We start from the raw sequence: 20,070 nt of genomic DNA on the forward strand, positions 1-20,070 counted from the left end.
ACGTGACTTTACTGAAAGAACCAAGAAGATGATAATTGTTTTTTTTACCCTTCTATCTGGCAACAAAACTGACACCTTTTTTACGAGGAGTCATGTCTGCATTGACCACAATACCTGCAGTCATAACGCAAACTAAAAACACAACTCTGATAATGTATGCACTGTCCTTGAAGTTGATTGGTCCACACCCGAGACAGCTTTCCTTAGAGCCTAGTCTCACCCTGGTGTTGGACCAGATGACGCCAAAAGGCGCACAACTCAAAGACAATGCACCATCAGAGTATGAGAGCTCGAGGTCCAAATGCTTGTTGTTGATGGTTGTTGTTTGATGGTTGTTGTTGTTGTTGTTTGGTTGTTGTGTAGGCGCTAAAGCTGAAGACGATCGTGCGCGGGGACGCACCGACGAGTCTGGCGACGACGGGGCTGTGCAGGAAGGAGGTGAGCGAGACCCATCGCAGGCAACGGCGCTCATCCCGCTCCCCTCGAGCTGAGCAGCACGTGGAGATGGAATGAGACAATCGACGCTGACGCTGATTGGTCCATACCAGAGACGGCGGCCATCTTCGTTAGTGGACCAATCAGTCTCAGCGACAATGCCACTCACGCTCGCTTACTCACTCACGCTCGCTCACGCACGCTCGCTCACTCACTCACGCTCACTCGCTCGCGATCACTCACTCACGCTCACTCACTCACTCACGCTCACTCACGCTCGCTTACTCACTCACGCTCACTCGCTCGCGATCACTCACGTTGACTCAATCACTCACGCTCACTCACTCACTCACGCTCGCTCGCTTACTCACTCACGCTCACTCACGCTCGCTTACTCACTCACGCTCACTCACTCACGCTCACTCACTCACTCACTCACGCTCACTCACGCTCGCTCACTCACGCTCGCACGCTCGCACGCTCACTCACTCATGCTCACTCACGCTCACTCACGCTCGCTCACTCACTCACGCACGCTCACTCATGCTCGCTCACTCACTCACGCTCACTCACGTTGACTCAATCACTCACGCTCATTCACTCATGCTCACTCACTCACACTCACTCACGCTCACTCTCACTCACTCACTCACTCACTCACGCTCACTCACGCTCGCTCACTCACTCACTCATGCACGCTCACTCACTCACTCACGCACGCTCACTCATGCTCACTCACTCACGCTCACTCACTCACGCTCACTCACTCACTCACGCTCGCTCGCTTACTCACTCACGCTCGCACACTCACGCTCACTCACGTTGACTCAATCACTCACGCTCATTCACTCATGCTCACTCACTCACACTCACTCACGCTCGCTCACTCACTCACGCACGCTCACTCACGCTCGCTCACTCACTCACGCACGCTCACTCACTTACTCACGCACGCTCACTCATGCTCACTCACTCACGCTCACTCACTTACTCACTCACTCACGCTCACTCACTCACGCTCACTCACTCACTCACGCTCGCTCACTCACTCACGCTCACTCACTCTCACTCACTCACACTCACTTACACACACTCACTCACTCTCACTCACTCCCTCACTCACACTCACTCACTCTCACTCACGCTCACTCACTCACTCTCACTCACTCACGCTCACTCACTCACACTCACTCACTCACGCTCACTCACTCACTCAGGCTCACTTACTCACGCTCACTCACTCACGCGCACTCACTCACGCTCACTCACTCACTCACGCTCACTCACTCACGCTCACTCACTCACTCACTCACTCACACTCACTCACTCACGCTCACTCACTCTCACTCACGCTCACTCTCTCACTCAGTCACGCTCACTCACTCACTCACACTCACTCACGCACGCTCACTCACTCACTCACGCACGCTCACTCATGCTCACTCACTCACGCTCACTCACTTACTCAGTCACTCACGCTCACTCACTCACGCTCACTCACTCACTCACTCACTCACGCTCGCTCACTCACTCACGCTCACTCACTCTCACTCACTCACGCTCACTTACACACACTCACTCACTCTCACTCACTCCCTCACTCACACTCACTCACTCTCACTCACGCTCACTCACTCACTCTCACTCACTCACGCTCACTCACTCACTCACACTCACTCACTCACGCTCACTCACTCACTCAGGCTCACTTACTCACGCTCACTCACTCACTCACGCTCACTCACTCACGCTCACTCACTCACTCACGCTCACTCACGCTCACTCACTCACTCACACTCACTCACTCACGCTCACTCACTCTCACTCACGCTCACTCTCTCACTCAGTCACGCTCACTCACTCACTCACACTCACTCACTCACGCTCACTCACTCACTCAGGCTCACTTACTCACGCTCACTCAGGTGAAGAACAGGACTGTCGGAAATACAGCGTCTGAATGAACATCACCAAGCGAATAGCTGTGTCAGTGTGTGTAGTAGCTGTGTCAGTGTGTGTAGTAGCTGTGTCAGTGTGTAGTAGCTGTGTCAGTGTGTAGCAGCTGTGTCAGTGTGTGTACCTGCTGTGTCAGTGTGTGTAGTAGCTGTGTCAGTGTGTAGCAGCTGTGTCAGTGTGTGTACCTGCTGTGTCAGTGTGTGTAGTAGCTGTGTCAGTGTGTGTAGCAGCTGTGTCAGTGTGTGTACCTGCTGTGTCAGTGTGTGTAGTAGCTGTGTCAGTGTGTGTACCTGCTGTGTCAGTGTGTGTAGCAGCTGTGTCAGTGTGTGTAGCTGTGTCAGTGTGTGTAGTAGCTGTGTCAGTGTGTGTAGCAGCTGTGTCAGTGTGTGTACATGCTGTGTCAGTGTGTGTAGCTGTGTCAGTGTGTGTAGCTGTGTCAGTGTGTGTAGCAGCTGTGTCCGTGTGTGTAGCAGCTGTGTCAGTGTGTGTAGTAGCTGTGTCAGTGTGTGTAGCAGCTGTGTCAGTGTGTGTAGTAGCTGTGTCAGTGTGTGTAGTAGCTGTGTCAGTGTGTGTAGCTGTGTCAGTGTGTGTAGCAGCTGTGTCAGTGTGTGTAGTAGCTGTGTCAGTGTGTGTACCTGCTGTGTCAGTGTGTGTAGCTGTGTCAGTGTATGTAGCAGCTGTGTCAGTTTGAGTAGTAGCTGTGTCAGTGTGTGTAGTAGCTGTGTCAGTGTGTGTAGTAGCTGTGTCAGTGTGTGTAGCAGCTGTGTCAGTGTGTGTAGCAGCTGTGTCAGTGTGTGTAGTAGCTGTGTCAGTGTGTGTACCTGCTGTGTCAGTGTGTGTAGTAGCTGTGTCAGTGTGTGTAGTAGCTGTGTCAGTGTGTGTACCTGCTGTGTCAGTGTGTGTACCTGCTGTGTCAGTGTGTGTAGCAGCTGTGTCAGTGTGTAACAGCTGTGTCAGTGTGAGTAGCTGCTGTGTCAGTGTGTGTACCTGCTGTGTCAGTGTGTGTAGTAGCTGTGTCAGTGTGTGTAGCAGCTGTATCAGTGTGTGTAGCTGTGTCAGTGTGTGTAGCAGCTGTGTCAGTGTGAGTAGTAGCTGTGTCAGTGTGTGTACCTGCTGTGTCAGTGTGTGTAGCTGTGTCAGTGTGTGTAGCTGTGTCAGTGTGTGTAGTAGCTGTGTCAGTGTGTGTAGCAGCTGTGTCAGTGTGTGTAACAGCTGTGTCAGTGTGTGTAGTAGCTGTGTCAGTGTGTGTAGTAGCTGTGTCAGTGTGTGTACCTGCTGTCGGTTGTCCTTGGAGTACGGGAGCATGGTGGACACGTGGAACATGATCTCGTGCCCCTGGTAGATGGACACGGGTGTGGCTGTGGCGCGGCCCCTGCAGGCATCTTGCTCCCGATGCCGCTGACGGACCGGCCCTCCACCCCCACAGAGGGTAGCCCCTCTATGGGGGGGGGGGGGGGCAGTGGCATAACCTAACCTTGACCTAACCTTGACCTAACCTTGACCTACCGCCTCAACGTTGCGTTGAGGGCTCCACAGTTTGCCTGGGTAACCCGTCACGCGCCTCGCGAAAAACGAACGAAGATGAACGAGAATCACCCGAATGTGTTACCCGTGGCCTGACGCGTCTTTCGCGAACGTCTCTCGGGTGACAACGTTGGAAAGCCCCCCGAGCACTTTCTCCGCGCGTGCATCCGGTCTCCTTCTTCGCAGACGCAGCGGGAAGGCGGCCGGGTGATGGTCCCGCGTTGTGCCGGACGAACGGCAGAGGTCGCAAACGGGTTTTGATTCCTTACCCGTACCCGTACCCGGCCGCACCAAGGTCGCAAACGGGTACCTGTACCCGTACCCTACCCGATACCCGGCTACCCGTTCCCGGCCAGCTATCGGGTAGGGTACTTTTACGGGTACCCGATTGCGACCTCTGGGATGGCTTGATTCTAAGAACTTGAATTGTGAGAAGAGACAAGACGTTTGGAAATGAGTGACAAACAGTTACTCACCAGTGACTCACGGCCTACCCGTAGCCGTACCCGGCCGCACCAGGGTCGCAAACGGGTACCCGTACCCGGCCGGGTACGGGTAGCCAGGTATCGGGTAGGGTACGGGTATCGGGTACCCGGTTGCGACCTCTGACGAACATTGGTCGGCCTGCGTTCATTGATGCGCTTGCCTCCCGCAGCCCTGGGAGCCGCAGTGCTACGGGCAGAACTTCCCGTACGAGGTGTACTGCGCCGACTCGTGGCGGGGTGGGCTGCTCGTCTCCACCGAGGCCGGCGTCCTGCTCCTCCACGGTACGCGGCGGCGGGGACGGCTCGACGCCACCGCCATCGCCACCGTCACCGTCACCACCGCTACCGTCACCACCGCCATCGCCACCGCTACCATCACCACCACCGCTACCATCGCCACCGCCGTCACTACCGCCACCGCTACCATCACCACCACCGCTACCGTCACTACCGCTACTGCCACCACCGCCACCGCTACCGTCACCACCGCCACCACCGCTACCGTCAATACCATCACCACCACCGCCACCTTCACCACCGCCACCACCGCTACCGTCACCACCGCCACCACCGCTACCGTCAATACCATCACCACCACCGCCACCGTCACCACCACCGCCACCGCTACCGTCACCACCGCCACCACCACTACCGTCAATACCATCACCACCACCGCCACCGTCACCACCACCGCCACCGCTACCGTCACCACCGCCACCACCGCTACCGTCAATACCATCACCACCACCGCCACCGTCACCAACGCTGCTACCGTCACTACCGCCGTCACTACCGTCACCGCTACCATCACCACCGCTACCGTCACCGCCACCACCACCATCGCCAGAGCCAATGCGTTAACACCTTAGTCACTCGTATCAGATCACCTCAATAGGAGTTACCGCGACCCGCACATTACCGTGACCCCCACGTGACCGTGATCCTCACGTGACCGTGACCCCCCACGTTACCATGACCCCCATGTCACCGCGACCCTCCGCATCACCGTGACACCCACGTGACCGTGACCCCCACGTGACCGCGACCCCCCCACGTAACCATGACCCCCACGTCACCGCAACCCCCCCGCGTTACACGCACGGACAGACAGAGCCGACGCCGCTAATCCCCCTTCCTCGTGACCCGGGCGTCGTTGGGAGCCTCCCTAACGCTGCCGCGCTCCCCTCGCCCCCCCAGAGGGACAGCCGCCGCTGCCCGTGCTGGACCGCAGCTTCTCCGTGCGCCAGATGAACGTGATCGAGGCGCTGGACATGCTGGTGCTACGCAACGAGAAGGGTGAGGGGGCGCCACGCCACGGACACGCCATGGACACACTAACTGTGAACTATTTGACGAGCTCCATTGGAACCTCATTTGCCAGTAAAAAATATGATAATTGTTTTTTTTACCCTTCCATCTGGCAACAAAACTGACACCTTTTTTTACAAGGAGTCATGTTTGCATAGACCACAATACCTGCAGTCACAATGCAAACAAAAAACACAACTCTGATAATGTATGCACTGTCCTTGAAGTTGATTGGTCCACACCCGAGACAGCTTTCCTTAGAGCCTAGTCTCACATGGTGTTGGACCAGATGACGCCAAAAGGCGCACAACTCAAAGGCAATGCACCATCAGAGTATGAGAGCTCTGGGTAAGCATTTACACCATTGGAATCTCATTTGCCAGTAAAAATATGATAAGTGGTTTTTTACCCTTCTATCTGGCAACAAAACTGACACCTTTTTTTACAAGGAGTCATGTTTACATAGACCACAATACCTGCAGTCATAATGCAAACACAAAACATAACTCTGATAATGTGCAGGAGGTCAGAGTTTTGTTTTTTGTTTGCATTATGGCTGCAGGTATTGGGGGCGTGTCCGCGTGCGCGTGCGTCACAGGCAAGAAGTCACGTGTGTGTGTGTGTGGGCGTGTCCGCGTGCGTGTGTCACAGGCAAGGAGTCACGTGTGTGTGAGGGCGTGTCCGCGTGCACGTGCGTCACAGGCAAGGAGTCACGTGTGTGTGTGTGTGGGCGTGTCCGTGCGCGTGCGTCACAGGCAAGGTGTCACGTGTGTGTGTGTGTGGGCGTGTCCGCGTGCGCGTGCGTCACATGCAAGGAGTCACGTGTTTGTGTGTGTGTGGGCGTGTCCGCGTGCGCATGCGTCACAGGCAAGGAGTCACGTGTGTTTGTGTTCCGCCTGTCGGCCGTCTGGAAGTCGGTGGAGGAGCAGGCCGCGGTGCTCGGACGCGTCGAGTGCCGCGAGCACAAGCTGGAGAAGACCAAAGGTTGGGGGGGGGCGGGGGGGTGGGAGAGGGCACACACACACACAGGCACGCACACACCCACGTTCGCACGAACATACACACACGCGCACACACGCACGCACATTCGCACGAATGTGCGTGCGTGTGTGTGTGTACGTGCGTGCGTGCAGGCTGCCACCTGTACGCCGTGAACACACACAGTGCGGCGGGCACCCTGCGCGTGGTGAGCGCGACACGCTACAAGCTGCTGCTCGCCACGTGGAGGCGGCCGCCCGGCGGCGTGACGGCCGCCTCGCCCGTCGAGGAGTTCCAGTACATACGGGTGAGTTAGTCAGAGTACTGCCCTGCAGTACTGTCCTGTAGCGTAGCGGAGTGCTGAGTAGATACGGGTGAGTTAGTCAGAGCACTGTCCTGTAGTACTGTCCTGTAGTACTGTCCTGTAGTACTGTCCTGTAGCGTAGCGGAGTTCCAGTACATACGGGTGAGTTAGTCAGAGTACTGTCCTGTAGTACTGTCCTGTAGTATAGCGGAGTACTGAGTGGCTACGGGAGAGTGCAGCCGCTCTATGGAGATAATGATGATGTTGACGATGTTGACGATGTTGATGATGTTGATGATGTTGACGATGTACCGTCCAGGACATCTGTCTGTTAGACACTCCTCCTCTGATGATGATAATGTTGACGATGTTGACAACGACGTTGTTGATGTACCGACCAGGAGATCTGTCCGTTGGGCACTCCTCCTTCTCCTCTGATGTTGACGATGTTGATGATGTTGATGATGTTGATGATGTTGATGATGTTGATGATGTTGACGATGTTGATGATGTTGATGTTGATAATGTTGATGATGTTGACGATGTTGACGATGTTGATGATGTTGACGATGTTGATGATGTTGACGATGTTGATGATATTGATGATGTTGATGATGTTGACGATGTACCGTCCAGGACATCTGTCTGTTAGACACTCCTCCTCCTCTGATGTTGATGATGTTGATGATGTTAACGATGTTGATGATGATGATGTTAACGATGTTGACGACGACGTTGATGATGAAGATGCTGACGATCATGTTGACAATGACGTTGACGACGATGATGTCGACCGTCCAGGAGATATGTCTGTCCGACACTCCTCCTCTGATGATGATGATGATGATGATGTTAACGATGTTGACGACGACGATGTTGATGAAGATGCTGACGATCATGTTGACAATGACGATGTCGAAGACGATGTCGACCGTCCAGGAGATCTGTCTGTTAGACAATACTCCTCTGATGATGATGATGATGATGTTAACGATGTTGACGACAACGTTGTCGATGTACCGACCAGGAGATCTGTCCTTTGGGCACTCCTCCTTCTCCTATGATGTTGATGATGTTGACGATGTTGATGATGATGATGATGATAATGTTAACGATATTGACGACGACCTTGATGATGAAGATGCTGACGATCATGTTGACAATGACGTTGACAATCATGTTGACAATGACGTTGACGACGACGATGTCGACCGTCCAGGAGATCTGTCTGTCCGACACTCCTCCTCCTCTGATGATGATAATGTTAACGATGTTGACGACGATGTCGACGACGATGTCGACCGTCCAGGATATCTGTCTGTCCGACACTCCTCCTCCTCTGATGATGATGATGATGATGTTGAGGACGTTGTCAATGACGATGTCGACCGTCCAGGAAATCTGTCTGTCAGACACTCCTCCTCCTCCTCCTGTGATGATGATGATGATGTTAACGATGTTGACGACGACAATGTCGGCCGTCCAGGAGATCTGTCTGTCGGACACGCCGCTGGTGCTGACGCTGGTGGACGGCCCCACGGGCGAGAACGACAACGTGCTGTGCGTGGCCTACCGCCACCAGTTCGACCTCGTCAGCGAGAGCACCGGGGAGTGCCACCGCCTGCACACCGTGGACGCCAGCAAGGTGAGGCACACCGCCACCGTCACCACCGTCACCACCACCATCAACACCATCACCACCGCCGTCAGCAACGTCACCATCACCACCATCACAGCCACCATCACCGCCATCACCGCAATCACCACCGTCACCATCAACACCGTCACCACCACCACCACCATCAGCACCGTCACCACCACCACCATCACCACCACCACCACCACCACCACCGCCACCATCACCACCGTCACCACCACCATCAACACCATCACCACCATCACTGCCATCACCACCACCACCACCATCAATACCATCACTGCCATCACCACCATCACCACCATCACCACCATCACCACCATCGCCATCACCACCATCATAGCCACCATCAATCACTGCCATCACCTTGATCACCACCGCCTGCGCAACATCGTCATCATCATCATCGTCATCATCGTCATCATCATCGTCACAATGATCATCATCGTCATCATCATCATCATCGTCATCATCCTTGTCATCATCATCATCATCATCGTCATCATCGTCATCATCCTTGTCATCGTCATCATCGTCATCATCGTCATCATCATCGTCACAATGATCATCATCGTCATCATCGTCATCATCATCGTCACAATGATCATCATCGTCATCACCGTCATCATCATCGTCACAATGATCATCATCGTCATCATCGTCATCATCATCGTTACAATGATCATCATCATCGTCATCATCGTCATCATCATCGTCACAATGATCATCATCGTCATCGCCGTCATCGTCATCGCCGCCGCCATCATCCTCATTATTTTCGACCTCATCGACGCTGAGTGCCACTGTGCGTCTCTCCCAGGTGAACTTCGTCGCCGCGATTGATCTCTACGAGGATGGCGAAGCTGGCTTGCTCATCTGCTTCAACTGTGAGTTCCTCCTCCATCATCATCATCATCACCACCATCATCATCACCATCATCATCACCATCATCACCATCATCACCATCATCATCACCATTATCATCATCATCACCATCATCATCACCATCATCATCATCACCATCATCACCACCACCATCACCATCATCATCACCATCATCATCACCATCATCACCATCACCATCATCATCACCCACCCCCTCGTGTTTCCACGCCGGCCTTCACAGGTGCCGCTTTGCGAGCAGCACTTGCCCCCAGAGCCACACGGGGCACCTTTGTCTTTGCAGACACCTGCTTTTACAAGAAGGTGCTGCCCTTCAACGGGAACTCGCCGCAGCTCCAGTCCTCCGCCTCGGACTACCACTTCACGTGGAACCAGCTGCCCAGCGCCATCGGTGAGGGCACCAGCGGCAACAACGTGGCCCACAAATTAACATCACCCAGCCCACGGATTCACTTCACCCAGCCCACGGATTCACTTCACCCAGCCCACGAATTCACTTCATCCAGCCCACGAATTCACTTCACCCAGCCCACCGATTCACGTCACCCAGCCCACAAATTCACTTCACCCAGCCCACAAATTCACCTCACCCAGCATACGACTTCACGTCACCCAGCCCACAAATTCATTTCACCCAGCCCACAATTTCACTTCACCCAGCCGACAAATTCACTTCACCCAGCCCACAATTTCACTTCACCCAGCCCACAACTTCACCTCACCCAGCCCACGAATTCACTTCACCCAGCCCACGAATTCACTTCACCCAGCCCACAAATTAACTTCACTCAGCCCACAACTTCACCTCACCCAGCCCACGGATTAACTTCACCCAGCCCACAATTTCACCTCACCCAGCCCACAACTTCACCTCACCCAGCCCACGGATTCACTTCACCCAGCCTACAATTTCACTTCACCCAGCCCACGGATTCACTTCACCCAGCCCACAATTTAACCTCACCCAGCCCACGGATTCACTTCACTCAGCCCACAATTTCACTTCACCCAGCCCACAATTTCACCTCACCCAGCCCACGGATTCACTTCACCCAGCCCACGACTTCACCTCACCCAGCCCTCGTCATTGTCCGACGTTTCGCTCACGCATGCAAGTTGGACCTTCTTCAGGAGCCTCAAAATAGTACCTGGTGCTGTGTAGTAAACATCGCCACTGGGGAGACAAAGGCGGCCGGGCGTGGTGCTGGCCACCCACCCCCTCGTGTGCCACAGTGCCGGTAGCCTTCACAGGTGCTGCTCTCTGACAGCACTTGCCCCAGCAGTCTGCTAAGGCTACACGGGGGACCTTTGCCTCTGTGTGTGTGTGTCTGTGCATGTAGTTTGCGCGTTCCCGTATATTCTGGCGTTCACCATCGACTCCATCGAGATCCGGCTCGTGGTCAACGGCAACCTCGTCCACACCACCATCGTGCCAGACCTGAGCCTCATCTCGTCACGGGTGTGTGACGCTGTGTGACGCTGTGTGTGTGACGCTGTGTGTGATGCTGTGTGTGTGACGCTGTGTGTGACGCTGTGTGTGACGCTGTGTGTGATGCTGTGTGTGTCGCTGTGTGTGTGATGCTGTGTGTTGATGTATGACGCTGTGTGTGACTGTGTGTGATGCTGTGTGTGTGACGCTCTGTGTTGCTGTGTGCCGCTGTGTGTGACGCTGTGTGTTGATATATAATGCTTTATGATGCGCTGTGACGCTGTGTGTGACGCTGAGTAATGCTGTATGATGCTGTATGACGCTGTGTGTGTGACGCTGTGTGTGACTGTGTGTGTGACGCTGTGTGTGTGACGATGTGTGTGTGACGCTGTGCGTGTGTAACGCTGTGTGTGTGATGCTGTGTGTGTGACGCTGCGTGTGTGACGCTGTGTGTGACTGTGTGTGTGATGCTGTGTGTGTGATGCTGTGTGTGTGACGCTGCGTGTGTGACGCTGTGTGTGACTGTGTGTGTGATGCTGTGTGTGTGACGCTGTGTGTGTGACGCTGTGTGTGACTATGTGTGTGATGCTGTGTGTGTGATGCTGTGTGTGTGACGCTGCGTGTGTGACACTGTGCGTGACTGTGTGTGCGATGCTGTGTGTGTGACGCTGTGTGTGTGACGCTGTGTGTGACGCTGTGTGTGTGACGCTGTGTGTGTGATGCTGTGTGTGTGACGCTGTGTGTGACGCTGTGTGTGTGACGCTGTGTGTGTGACGCTGTGTGTGCCGCTGTGTATGATGCTGCGTGTGTGACGCTGTGTGTGACGCTGTGTGTTGATGTATGATGCTTTATGATGCTCTGTGACGCTGTGTGATTATGCTGTGTGTTGATGTATGATGCTGTATGACGCTATGTATGATGCTGTGTGCGTGACGCTGTGTGTATGATGCTGTGTGTGTGACGCTGTGTGTGTGATGCTGTGTGTGTGACGCTGTGTGTGTGACGCTGTGTGTGACTGTGTGTGTGACGCTGTGTGTGTGACGCTGTGTGTGACACTGTGATGACTCTGTGTGATGCTGTATGATGCTGTATGACGCTGTGTGTGTGACGATGTGTGTGTGACTGTGTGCGTGACGCTGTGTGTGTGACACTGTGTGTGATGCTGTGTGTGTGACGCTGTGTGTGCCACTGTGTATGATGCTGTGTGTGTGACGCTGCGTGTGTGACGCTGTGCGTGTGATGCTGTGTGTGCGACGCTGTGTGTGTGACGCTGTGTGTGCCGCTGTGTGTGTGACGCTGTGTCTGTGCCGCTGTGTATGACGCTGTGTGTGTGACGCTGTGCGTGTGTGACGCTGTGCGTGACACTGTGTGTATGACGCTGTGCGTGTGACGCTGTGCGTGACGCCAGTCGGACATCTTCTTCATGGCGTCGGGCCTGGTGACGTCGCGGCGCTGCTCCACGGAGCACAGCGCCGTCACCACGCCGCAGACGCCTCCCGGCGACGAGGAGCCGGCGCTGCCGCCCGCCCTGTCGCAGGACGGTGAGGACGGCCCTCGGGTCAGCGGTCACGTGACCACGCGCCACGCTGCCGCTCGCACTGCTGACGACGATGATGATGTCCCTCCACCCCCCTCCCGCCCGCCACAGGGGAGCATCAGCCGCGTCACATCTACAAGATCCCTCTCAGCAACCTGGTGGGGAGGAGCATCGAAAGGCCCTTGAAGTCACCCCTGGTGGCCGTGGCCACTAGCCCACAGGCGGCCCCCGGCGGGGGCGGGGGGGGCGGGGGGGCCGCCCAGCCGCCCCCCATCCCGGCGTCGCACTCCCTGCCATCGACGCGAATGGAGATCAAGGAGATCGCGACGCGCACTCGCAGGGAGCTGCTGGGTGAGCTCGGGGCGGGTGGAGGAGTGGATGGGTGGATGGGTGGGCGGTTTGCGGTGGACGAGAGGACGGGGGAATGGACAAGTGGATGACTAGACGGATGGGTGGGGCGAGTGGAGAGGTGAATGGAGGAGAGGACGGATTAATGGACGACTGGATGGGTGAATGGACGACTGGGTGGGTGAATGGACGACTAGATGGGTGAATGGACGACTAGATGGGTGAATGGACGACTAGATGGGTGAATGGATGACTGGGTGGATGAATGGACGACTAGATGGGTGAATGGACGACTGGATGGGTGAATGGTCGACTATATGGGTGAATGGACGACTGGGTGGATGAATGGACGACTGGGTGGGTGAATGGACGACTAGATGGGTGAATGGACGACTGGGTGGATGAATGGACGACTAAATGGGTGAATGGACGACTAGACGGATGGAGGACTGGGTGGGTGAATGGACGACTGGGTGGGTGAATGGACAACCGGATGGATGATTGGACTACTAGACGGATGGAAGACTGGGGGGGTGAATGGACGTCACGTTTATTTTAAATGGAGAGGGAAAAACCGGAGGACTCCGAGAAAAATCCACACGACCACAGGGAGAGAGACGCAAACTCCAAATATGCAGCAGCAGGCGTCAGGGTCGGGATCGAACCCACGACCTCCTGTACACCAGGCGAGGTAGTTAACATCTCCTACCCACCGTGATGATGATGATGAGAGAGAGAGAGAAACTCCAAATATACAGCAGGCGTCAGGGTCGGGATCGAACCCAAGACCTCCTGTAGACCAGGCGAGGTAGTTAACATCTCCTAGCCACCGCGGCGCCCACGGTTCAGCAGAGTGACCCAAAGTCAGGCAGGAATCCAAAAAAGCGAGGCATTTCCCGGGTCAACAAGCGCAACGACACCAACAACAACAGCAGCGGCAATGGTAATGAACGGCAGAGGTCGCAAGCGGGTATTGATTTCTTACTCGTACCCGTACCCGGCCGGGTACGGGTACCCGTTCCCTACCCGTACCCCTACTTGAAATGAGTGACAAACGGTGACTCACCAGTGACTCACGGCCTACCCGTACTCGTACCCGGCCGCACCAGGGTCGCAAACGGCTACCCGTACCCGTACCTGGCCGGGTACGGGTAGCCGGGTATCGGGTAGGGTACGGGTATCGGGTACCCGGTTGCGACCTCTGATGAACGGTCACCAACGCGGTGTGCAGGCCTCTCTGAAGATCTCCCGCAGGCCCGAGGGGACGCTGCAAGCGGGAAGCAAAGGTGGCCCCGGGGGGGGGGCCCCTCCGGGGAGAGAGCGTGCCCCCCACGGTCAACCAGCAGCGACAGGTGACTAACACAGACGCATGCGATTCACCGTGTGTGTATGTGTGCGTGTGTCACCTATTGTGTGTGGGGAGCGGTGGTGTAGCGGTTAGCGCTACGCTGCGCTATGAACCTGGCGACACGGGTTCGATTCCCGCTCACAGCCAACACCGGTGACGATTATCTGAACCGGTCCTGGGTCTCCCCTAGGTCGACTCGGCCTCAAATGAGTACCCGGTGGGGTGTGTAAACATCGCCACTGGGGGGACAAAGGCGGTCGGGCGTGGTGCTACCCACCCCCTCGTATACCATTCCGGCTTTCATAGGTGCTCGCTAACAGCACTTGCCCCTACAGTCTGTTAATGCTATACGGGGTATTTTTGTCTTTGTCACCTTTGTCACCTATTACACACAAATACAAAGATCCCCCGTATAGACTAAATAGACTCATAATCAACGTTTTTTGGGTTTAGATCGCGTTATTTATTAATGTGTCGTAACCCTCCACCACCCGACACGGTCGATCAGCAAACAAAGTGTCACGTTGACAAAAGACAAAATAGTTCACTGCTTTAGCCCCACCGGTGTGTTGAAGCGTGAATCCGATGAGCAAGGAAGCTCTTTTCACCCATATCCACCCACCCCACTCCACCCCCAGGTTCACATCTCGCAGCTTCGAGTCGTCCTCCTCGTCGGGGGGCACGGAGCCGCCCCTTTCGTCCGGCGCGTCGCAGGAGGCGGACGGCATCGGCACCGGCGATGGCGGCGACGTCGTCGGCGTGATGGCGGCGTGCGTGTCGGTCGCGTCGGACGCGGCGGCGGTCGCCGGCCTGGCCACGGCGTGCGTGGCCGCGGCGCGCGGCAGGAGGAGGCCGCGGCCCCCCGGGGGAGCCGAACCGTCGAGCCCCTTCCGCCTGTCGGCGTCGCTCGACGAGGGAGACGACGTCGATCTCAAGTGATGGCGGCGGCGGTGATGGTGATGATGGTGATGATGATGACGACGATGATGACAACGATGATGATGACGATGGTGACAACGATGATAATGATGACGACGATGATGACGACAATGATGATGACGACTTTGACGATGACAATAACAATGATAATGACCACGATGATGACGACGATGAAAATGATGACGATGACAATAACAATGATAATGACCACGATGATGACGACGATGAAAATGATGACGATGACAATAACAATGATAATGACCACGATGATGACAACGATGAAAATGATGACGACGATGATGACGACGACGATGATGATCATGACGATGACAATAACAATGATAATGACCACGATGATGAAAACGATGATAATGATGACGACGATGATGACGATGACGACGACAATAACAATGATAATGACCACGATGATGACGACAATGAAGATGATGACGACGATGATGACGATAGCCGCACCTCTTTCACCCCTCCCTCCCCATTGGCGCTGGGTCCATGCACCAGGCGCGGCTGCCGCACAGTGGCAAAGCGACCCCACCGGCGTGGCCAAAGGTCGATCGCTCAATGCAGGCGGTCCGGGCTTGCAATATGGGACTGTCGTCATTAGGTGCGGACATACCTGTCAACCCATTATCGGTGCCCGCATTATCACAGACCAATTCAGAGCTTGTTGATCACCCCATAGCCCATCGTGAATCTCAACGTTCACCCCACAAAGTCCCATCATCACAAAGGGAGAAACACAAACAAATGGACAAAAAACTTTTGCCCGTACTGAAACGTCCGTACGCCCGTACGGACCTGAAAACTCTTTCCCTGCGTAAGAATACGGGGGGTAAACCGTGATGGGTTGACCCGGCGTGTACTACCACTCGGGTACGAGGTTTGCTTACCCCTAGCAATGCTACGGTGTTATTGTAACCCTGGATTTGCCCCCCCCCCCTGTAATCCTGTGCAGAGGTTTAGACTACGATAAGGAAGGATGGATTTTGAAATGAGGCACTGGCTTTGGCTCTTACGGGGGGTGGTGGGGAGACATCTTGTTAATTAGTGACGTTAATTGCCAAACGTGCAAGGAAGAGCCGTTTCAAATGTATCACGCCAACGTGGGCGAGACAATTTGAATAAAATTTGCATAAATTAAATCAGAGGAGCCAGATCGCAGAGAGCTGGGGGTCAGTGTTGTTATTCATGGTGACGATGTCATCGTCGTCGTGACGTCATCGCCGTGATGTCATCATCGTGATTATGACATCACGACGATGTCGTCATCATAATGACATCGTGATGATGACGTAGTGATGATGACGTCATGGTGATGACGTCTCCGTCATGATGTCATGATCGTGATGTCATAATCGTCATCATCATCGCAGTGCCACGATTTCAATTATTTCTCCACTGCCATCTCTGTGTCTGTGTGCACGTGCTCATTGCGTCTCCACCAGATCACACACTCACCAGAGCGGTGAAGTATGGACAGATATCTTGCCCAAATCCCCCTTCTCCCCCCACCCCGCTTCCCCAGCCTTAGCGCTTGGGAAAATCCTTCATCCAGCAGTAGAAAGACCATGGCCGCCGCCTACGACGACGACGATGACGATCACCTTCTTGGTTCTTTCGGTAAAGTCACGTAGAAGGAAAATAATAAAATAATACAAATAAAACATTATAAAGTAATTCTCACGACGTTTCGGCCACAACGCAAGCAGCCGTCTTCATAGACTCAACAGGTCTGTTCTCCACCTGATGACGGCTGCTTGCGTTGTGGCCGAAACGTCGTGAGAATTATTTTATTATGTTTTATTTGTTATCATTTTATTATTTTCCTTCTCCGTGACTTTACCGAAAGAACCAAGAAGATGAATCGCTGCAGTCACGAAAGCTTTAAATCGAGATGATGATCACTTTGACGATGATCACTTTGACGATGATCACTTTGACGATGATCACCTTGACGAAGCTTTGGCCCCCGAGTTCAATTCCCTCCCAGATGCCTCTCGCTTTCCGAAGCCCCTGGGGCTGTACCCGAGCGACTTGCCACCGACCCCGCCGGCGGGTGCCGTTTACCACCTCGGTTAACCCCAACGCTCGCACTTTGTTTCTCTCAGTCATCGCACGGCGCGTGTCCCACTTTGCCTGCCCTCGACGGGATGACGACGCGGATGGGTTTTTGGATTTGAACTGCCGCGGCTCACGCCTTTCAGTTGTGCAAACGTGAGTTTATGGGTAGTGTTGAGTCTATGGGTAGTGTTGCGTCTATGGGCAGTGTTGAGTCTATGGGCAGTGTTGAGTCTATGGGCAGTGTTGAGTCTATGGGTAGTGTTGAGTCTATGGGTAGTGTTGAGTCTATGGGCAGTGTTGTGTCTATGGGTAGTGTTGAGTCGATGGGTAGTGTTGAGTCTATGGGCAGTGTTGAGTCTATGGGTAGTGTTGAGTCTATGGGCAGTGTTGAGTATATGGGTAGTGTTGAGTCTATGGGTAGTGTTGAGTCTATGGGCAGTGTTGAGTATATGGGTAGTGTTGAGTCTATGGGCAGTGTTGAGTCTATGGGTAGTGTTGAGTCTATGGGCAGTGTTGAGTCTATGGGCAGTGTTGAGTCTATGGGCAGTGTTGAGTCTATGGGTAGTGTTGAGTCTATGGGCAGTGTTGAGTGTATGGGCAGTGTTGAGTCTATGGGTAGTGTTGAGTCTATGGGCAGTGTTAGTCTATGGGCAGTGTTGAGTCTATGGGCAGTGTTGAGTCTATGGGTAGTGTTGAGTCTATGGGGAGTGTTGAGTCTATGGGTAGTGTTGAGTCTATGGGCAGTGTTGAGTCTATGGGCAGTGTTGAGTCTATGGGCAGTGTTGAGTCTATGGGCAGTGTTGAGTCTATGGGTAGTGTTGAGTCTATGGGCAGTGTTGAGTGTATGGGCAGTGTTGAGTCTATGGGTAGTGTTGAGTCTATGGGCAGTGTTAGTCTATGGGCAGTGTTGAGTCTATGGGCAGTGTTGAGTCTATGGGTAGTGTTGAGTCTATGGGCAGTGTTGAGTCTATGGGTAGTGTTGAGTCTATGGGCAGTGTTGAGTCTATGGGCAGTGTTGAGTCTATGGGCAGTGTTGAGTCTATGGGCAGTGTTGAGTCTACGGGCAGTGTTGAGTCTATGGGCAGTGTTGAGTCTACGGGTAGTGTTGAGTCTACGGGCAGTGTTGAGTCTATGGGCAGTGTTGAGTCTATGGGCAGTGTTGAGTCTATGGGCAGTGTTGAGTCTATGGGCAGTGTTGAGTCTATGGGCAGCGTTGAGTCTATGGGTAGTGTTGAGTCTATGGGCAGTGTTGAGTTTATGGGTAGTGTTGAGTGGGTCCTATCAGCAGGCCGTGCCGGTTTTTTAAATGGTTCGTGTGGTCATACTTCACCCTGTCCTGGGGTTTCTTTGCCCGTGGGTTTGCTGGCACCGTGAGCCAACCACGGCGCCACCACTCGCAGTTACTGTCCCGTCGTCATCTTCGTCGCCGTGGTTAATCCACTGCTGGATGATGACCTCCAACCAAGACATCACCACCATCACCACCATCATCACCGTCAGGCGTGGTCATTCTACTACTGGATGATGCCCTCCCCCCAATAGTTTTGGTTTCGTTTTTTCTAGTAGCTTCCTGCCCCAGGGCCCGCCCGCTCACCCGCTCACTCACCCGCTCACCCGCCTGCTCACCCGCCCGCTCACCCGCCCGCTCACCCGCTCGCTCACCCACCTGCTCACCCGCCTGCTCACCCGCCCGCTCACCCGCTCACTCACCCGCTCACTCACCCGCCTGCTCACACGCTCACCCACCCGCTCACCCACCTGCTCACCCGTTCGCTCACCCGCTCGCCCGCTCGCTCAATCACCCACTCACCCGCCCGCTCACTCACTCACACACCTGCTCACCCACCCCCTCACCTGCCTGCTCACCCACTCGCTCACCCGCTCGCCCACCCACCCGCTCCCCCGCTCACCCACCTGCTCACCCACCCGCTCACTCACCCAACCGCTCCCCCGCTCACCCACCCGCTCACCCACCCACTCGCCCACCCGCCCGCTCACCCGCTCGCTCACCCGGTCGCCCACCCACCCGCTCAACCGCTCGCTCACCCGCCCGCTCACCCGCTCGTTCACCCGCTCGCCCACCCACCCGCTCCCCCGCTCACCCACCCGCTCACCCGCGTTGCTATGCAGAGCAAACAAACAAAACACCGCCGGCGTTTGATTTTTTTTCATATTTAATCAAAAAACAACGACGACGACGACAACGACAAATAATGACGACAACAACAACGATGAAAAACAACGACAACAACAACAATGACAAACAACAACAACAACAGACACACACCCGTTCGCTGGAAGGGAGCAAAACTGTCGGAACAAAATAATCGTCGTCTTTTTTTTTAACGAAAGCAAAACTAAGAAACTACATCTTTGACTTTCGTATGCAATTTAGTTTGAGCTGGGGAGGGGGGTTAAGGAATACATCGATGTGTCGTGGATGTGTTTTTGTATTTATTATTAAATCCTGGTACACGTGTGCGCGTGTGTGCGCGTCAGTCGACCCGTGGCACCTGCTGGGTCTGCCCCGTGACCTCGTGCCAGCGGGCGTTCGACACTTCACGTGGTAGCCTCAACGTGCACCTAGCCTGGCACAAGCGTCGTGGTGTCGTCACCGCCACTTAGTGGCGAATGGCGGTTGCTGCTGTTGTTTCGATTTAAAGCTTTCGTGACTGCAGGGATTCATCTTCTTGGTTCTTTCGGTAAAGTCACGTAGAATGGAAATAATAAAATAATAAAAATAAAACATAATAAAATAATTCTCACGACGTTTCGGCCACAACGCAAGCAGCCGTCCTCCTACGCATTTCACAAGTAGTACTAATCGCATATCTGCATT

General features: G+C 54.5%; 1 protein-coding gene across 1 annotated transcript in view; it reads left to right on the forward strand.

Moving 5' to 3' along the window:
- Positions 1-18,206, forward strand: part of GARNL3 (GTPase activating Rap/RanGAP domain like 3) — an 88,922-nt gene extending 70,716 nt beyond the window's left edge. The window contains exons 15-27 of the mRNA XM_078881380.1: positions 364-438; positions 4,571-4,682; positions 5,598-5,696; positions 6,576-6,692; positions 6,842-6,993; positions 8,477-8,635; positions 9,468-9,534; positions 9,835-9,942; positions 10,892-11,010; positions 12,389-12,521; positions 12,629-12,868; positions 14,097-14,217; positions 14,852-18,206. Coding sequence (XP_078737506.1) covers positions 364-438; positions 4,571-4,682; positions 5,598-5,696; positions 6,576-6,692; positions 6,842-6,993; positions 8,477-8,635; positions 9,468-9,534; positions 9,835-9,942; positions 10,892-11,010; positions 12,389-12,521; positions 12,629-12,868; positions 14,097-14,217; positions 14,852-15,152 — 1,803 coding nt within the window. The 3' untranslated portion in view covers positions 15,153-18,206. The remainder of the gene's footprint in view (positions 1-363; positions 439-4,570; positions 4,683-5,597; positions 5,697-6,575; positions 6,693-6,841; positions 6,994-8,476; positions 8,636-9,467; positions 9,535-9,834; positions 9,943-10,891; positions 11,011-12,388; positions 12,522-12,628; positions 12,869-14,096; positions 14,218-14,851) is intronic.
- The last annotated feature ends 1,864 nt before the right edge of the window (positions 18,207-20,070 follow it).

This window comes from Lampetra fluviatilis, chromosome 61 (genome assembly GCF_964198595.1).
Source record: "Lampetra fluviatilis chromosome 61, kcLamFluv1.1, whole genome shotgun sequence".
In the NCBI taxonomy this organism is placed as follows: Eukaryota; Metazoa; Chordata; class Hyperoartia; order Petromyzontiformes; family Petromyzontidae; genus Lampetra; species Lampetra fluviatilis.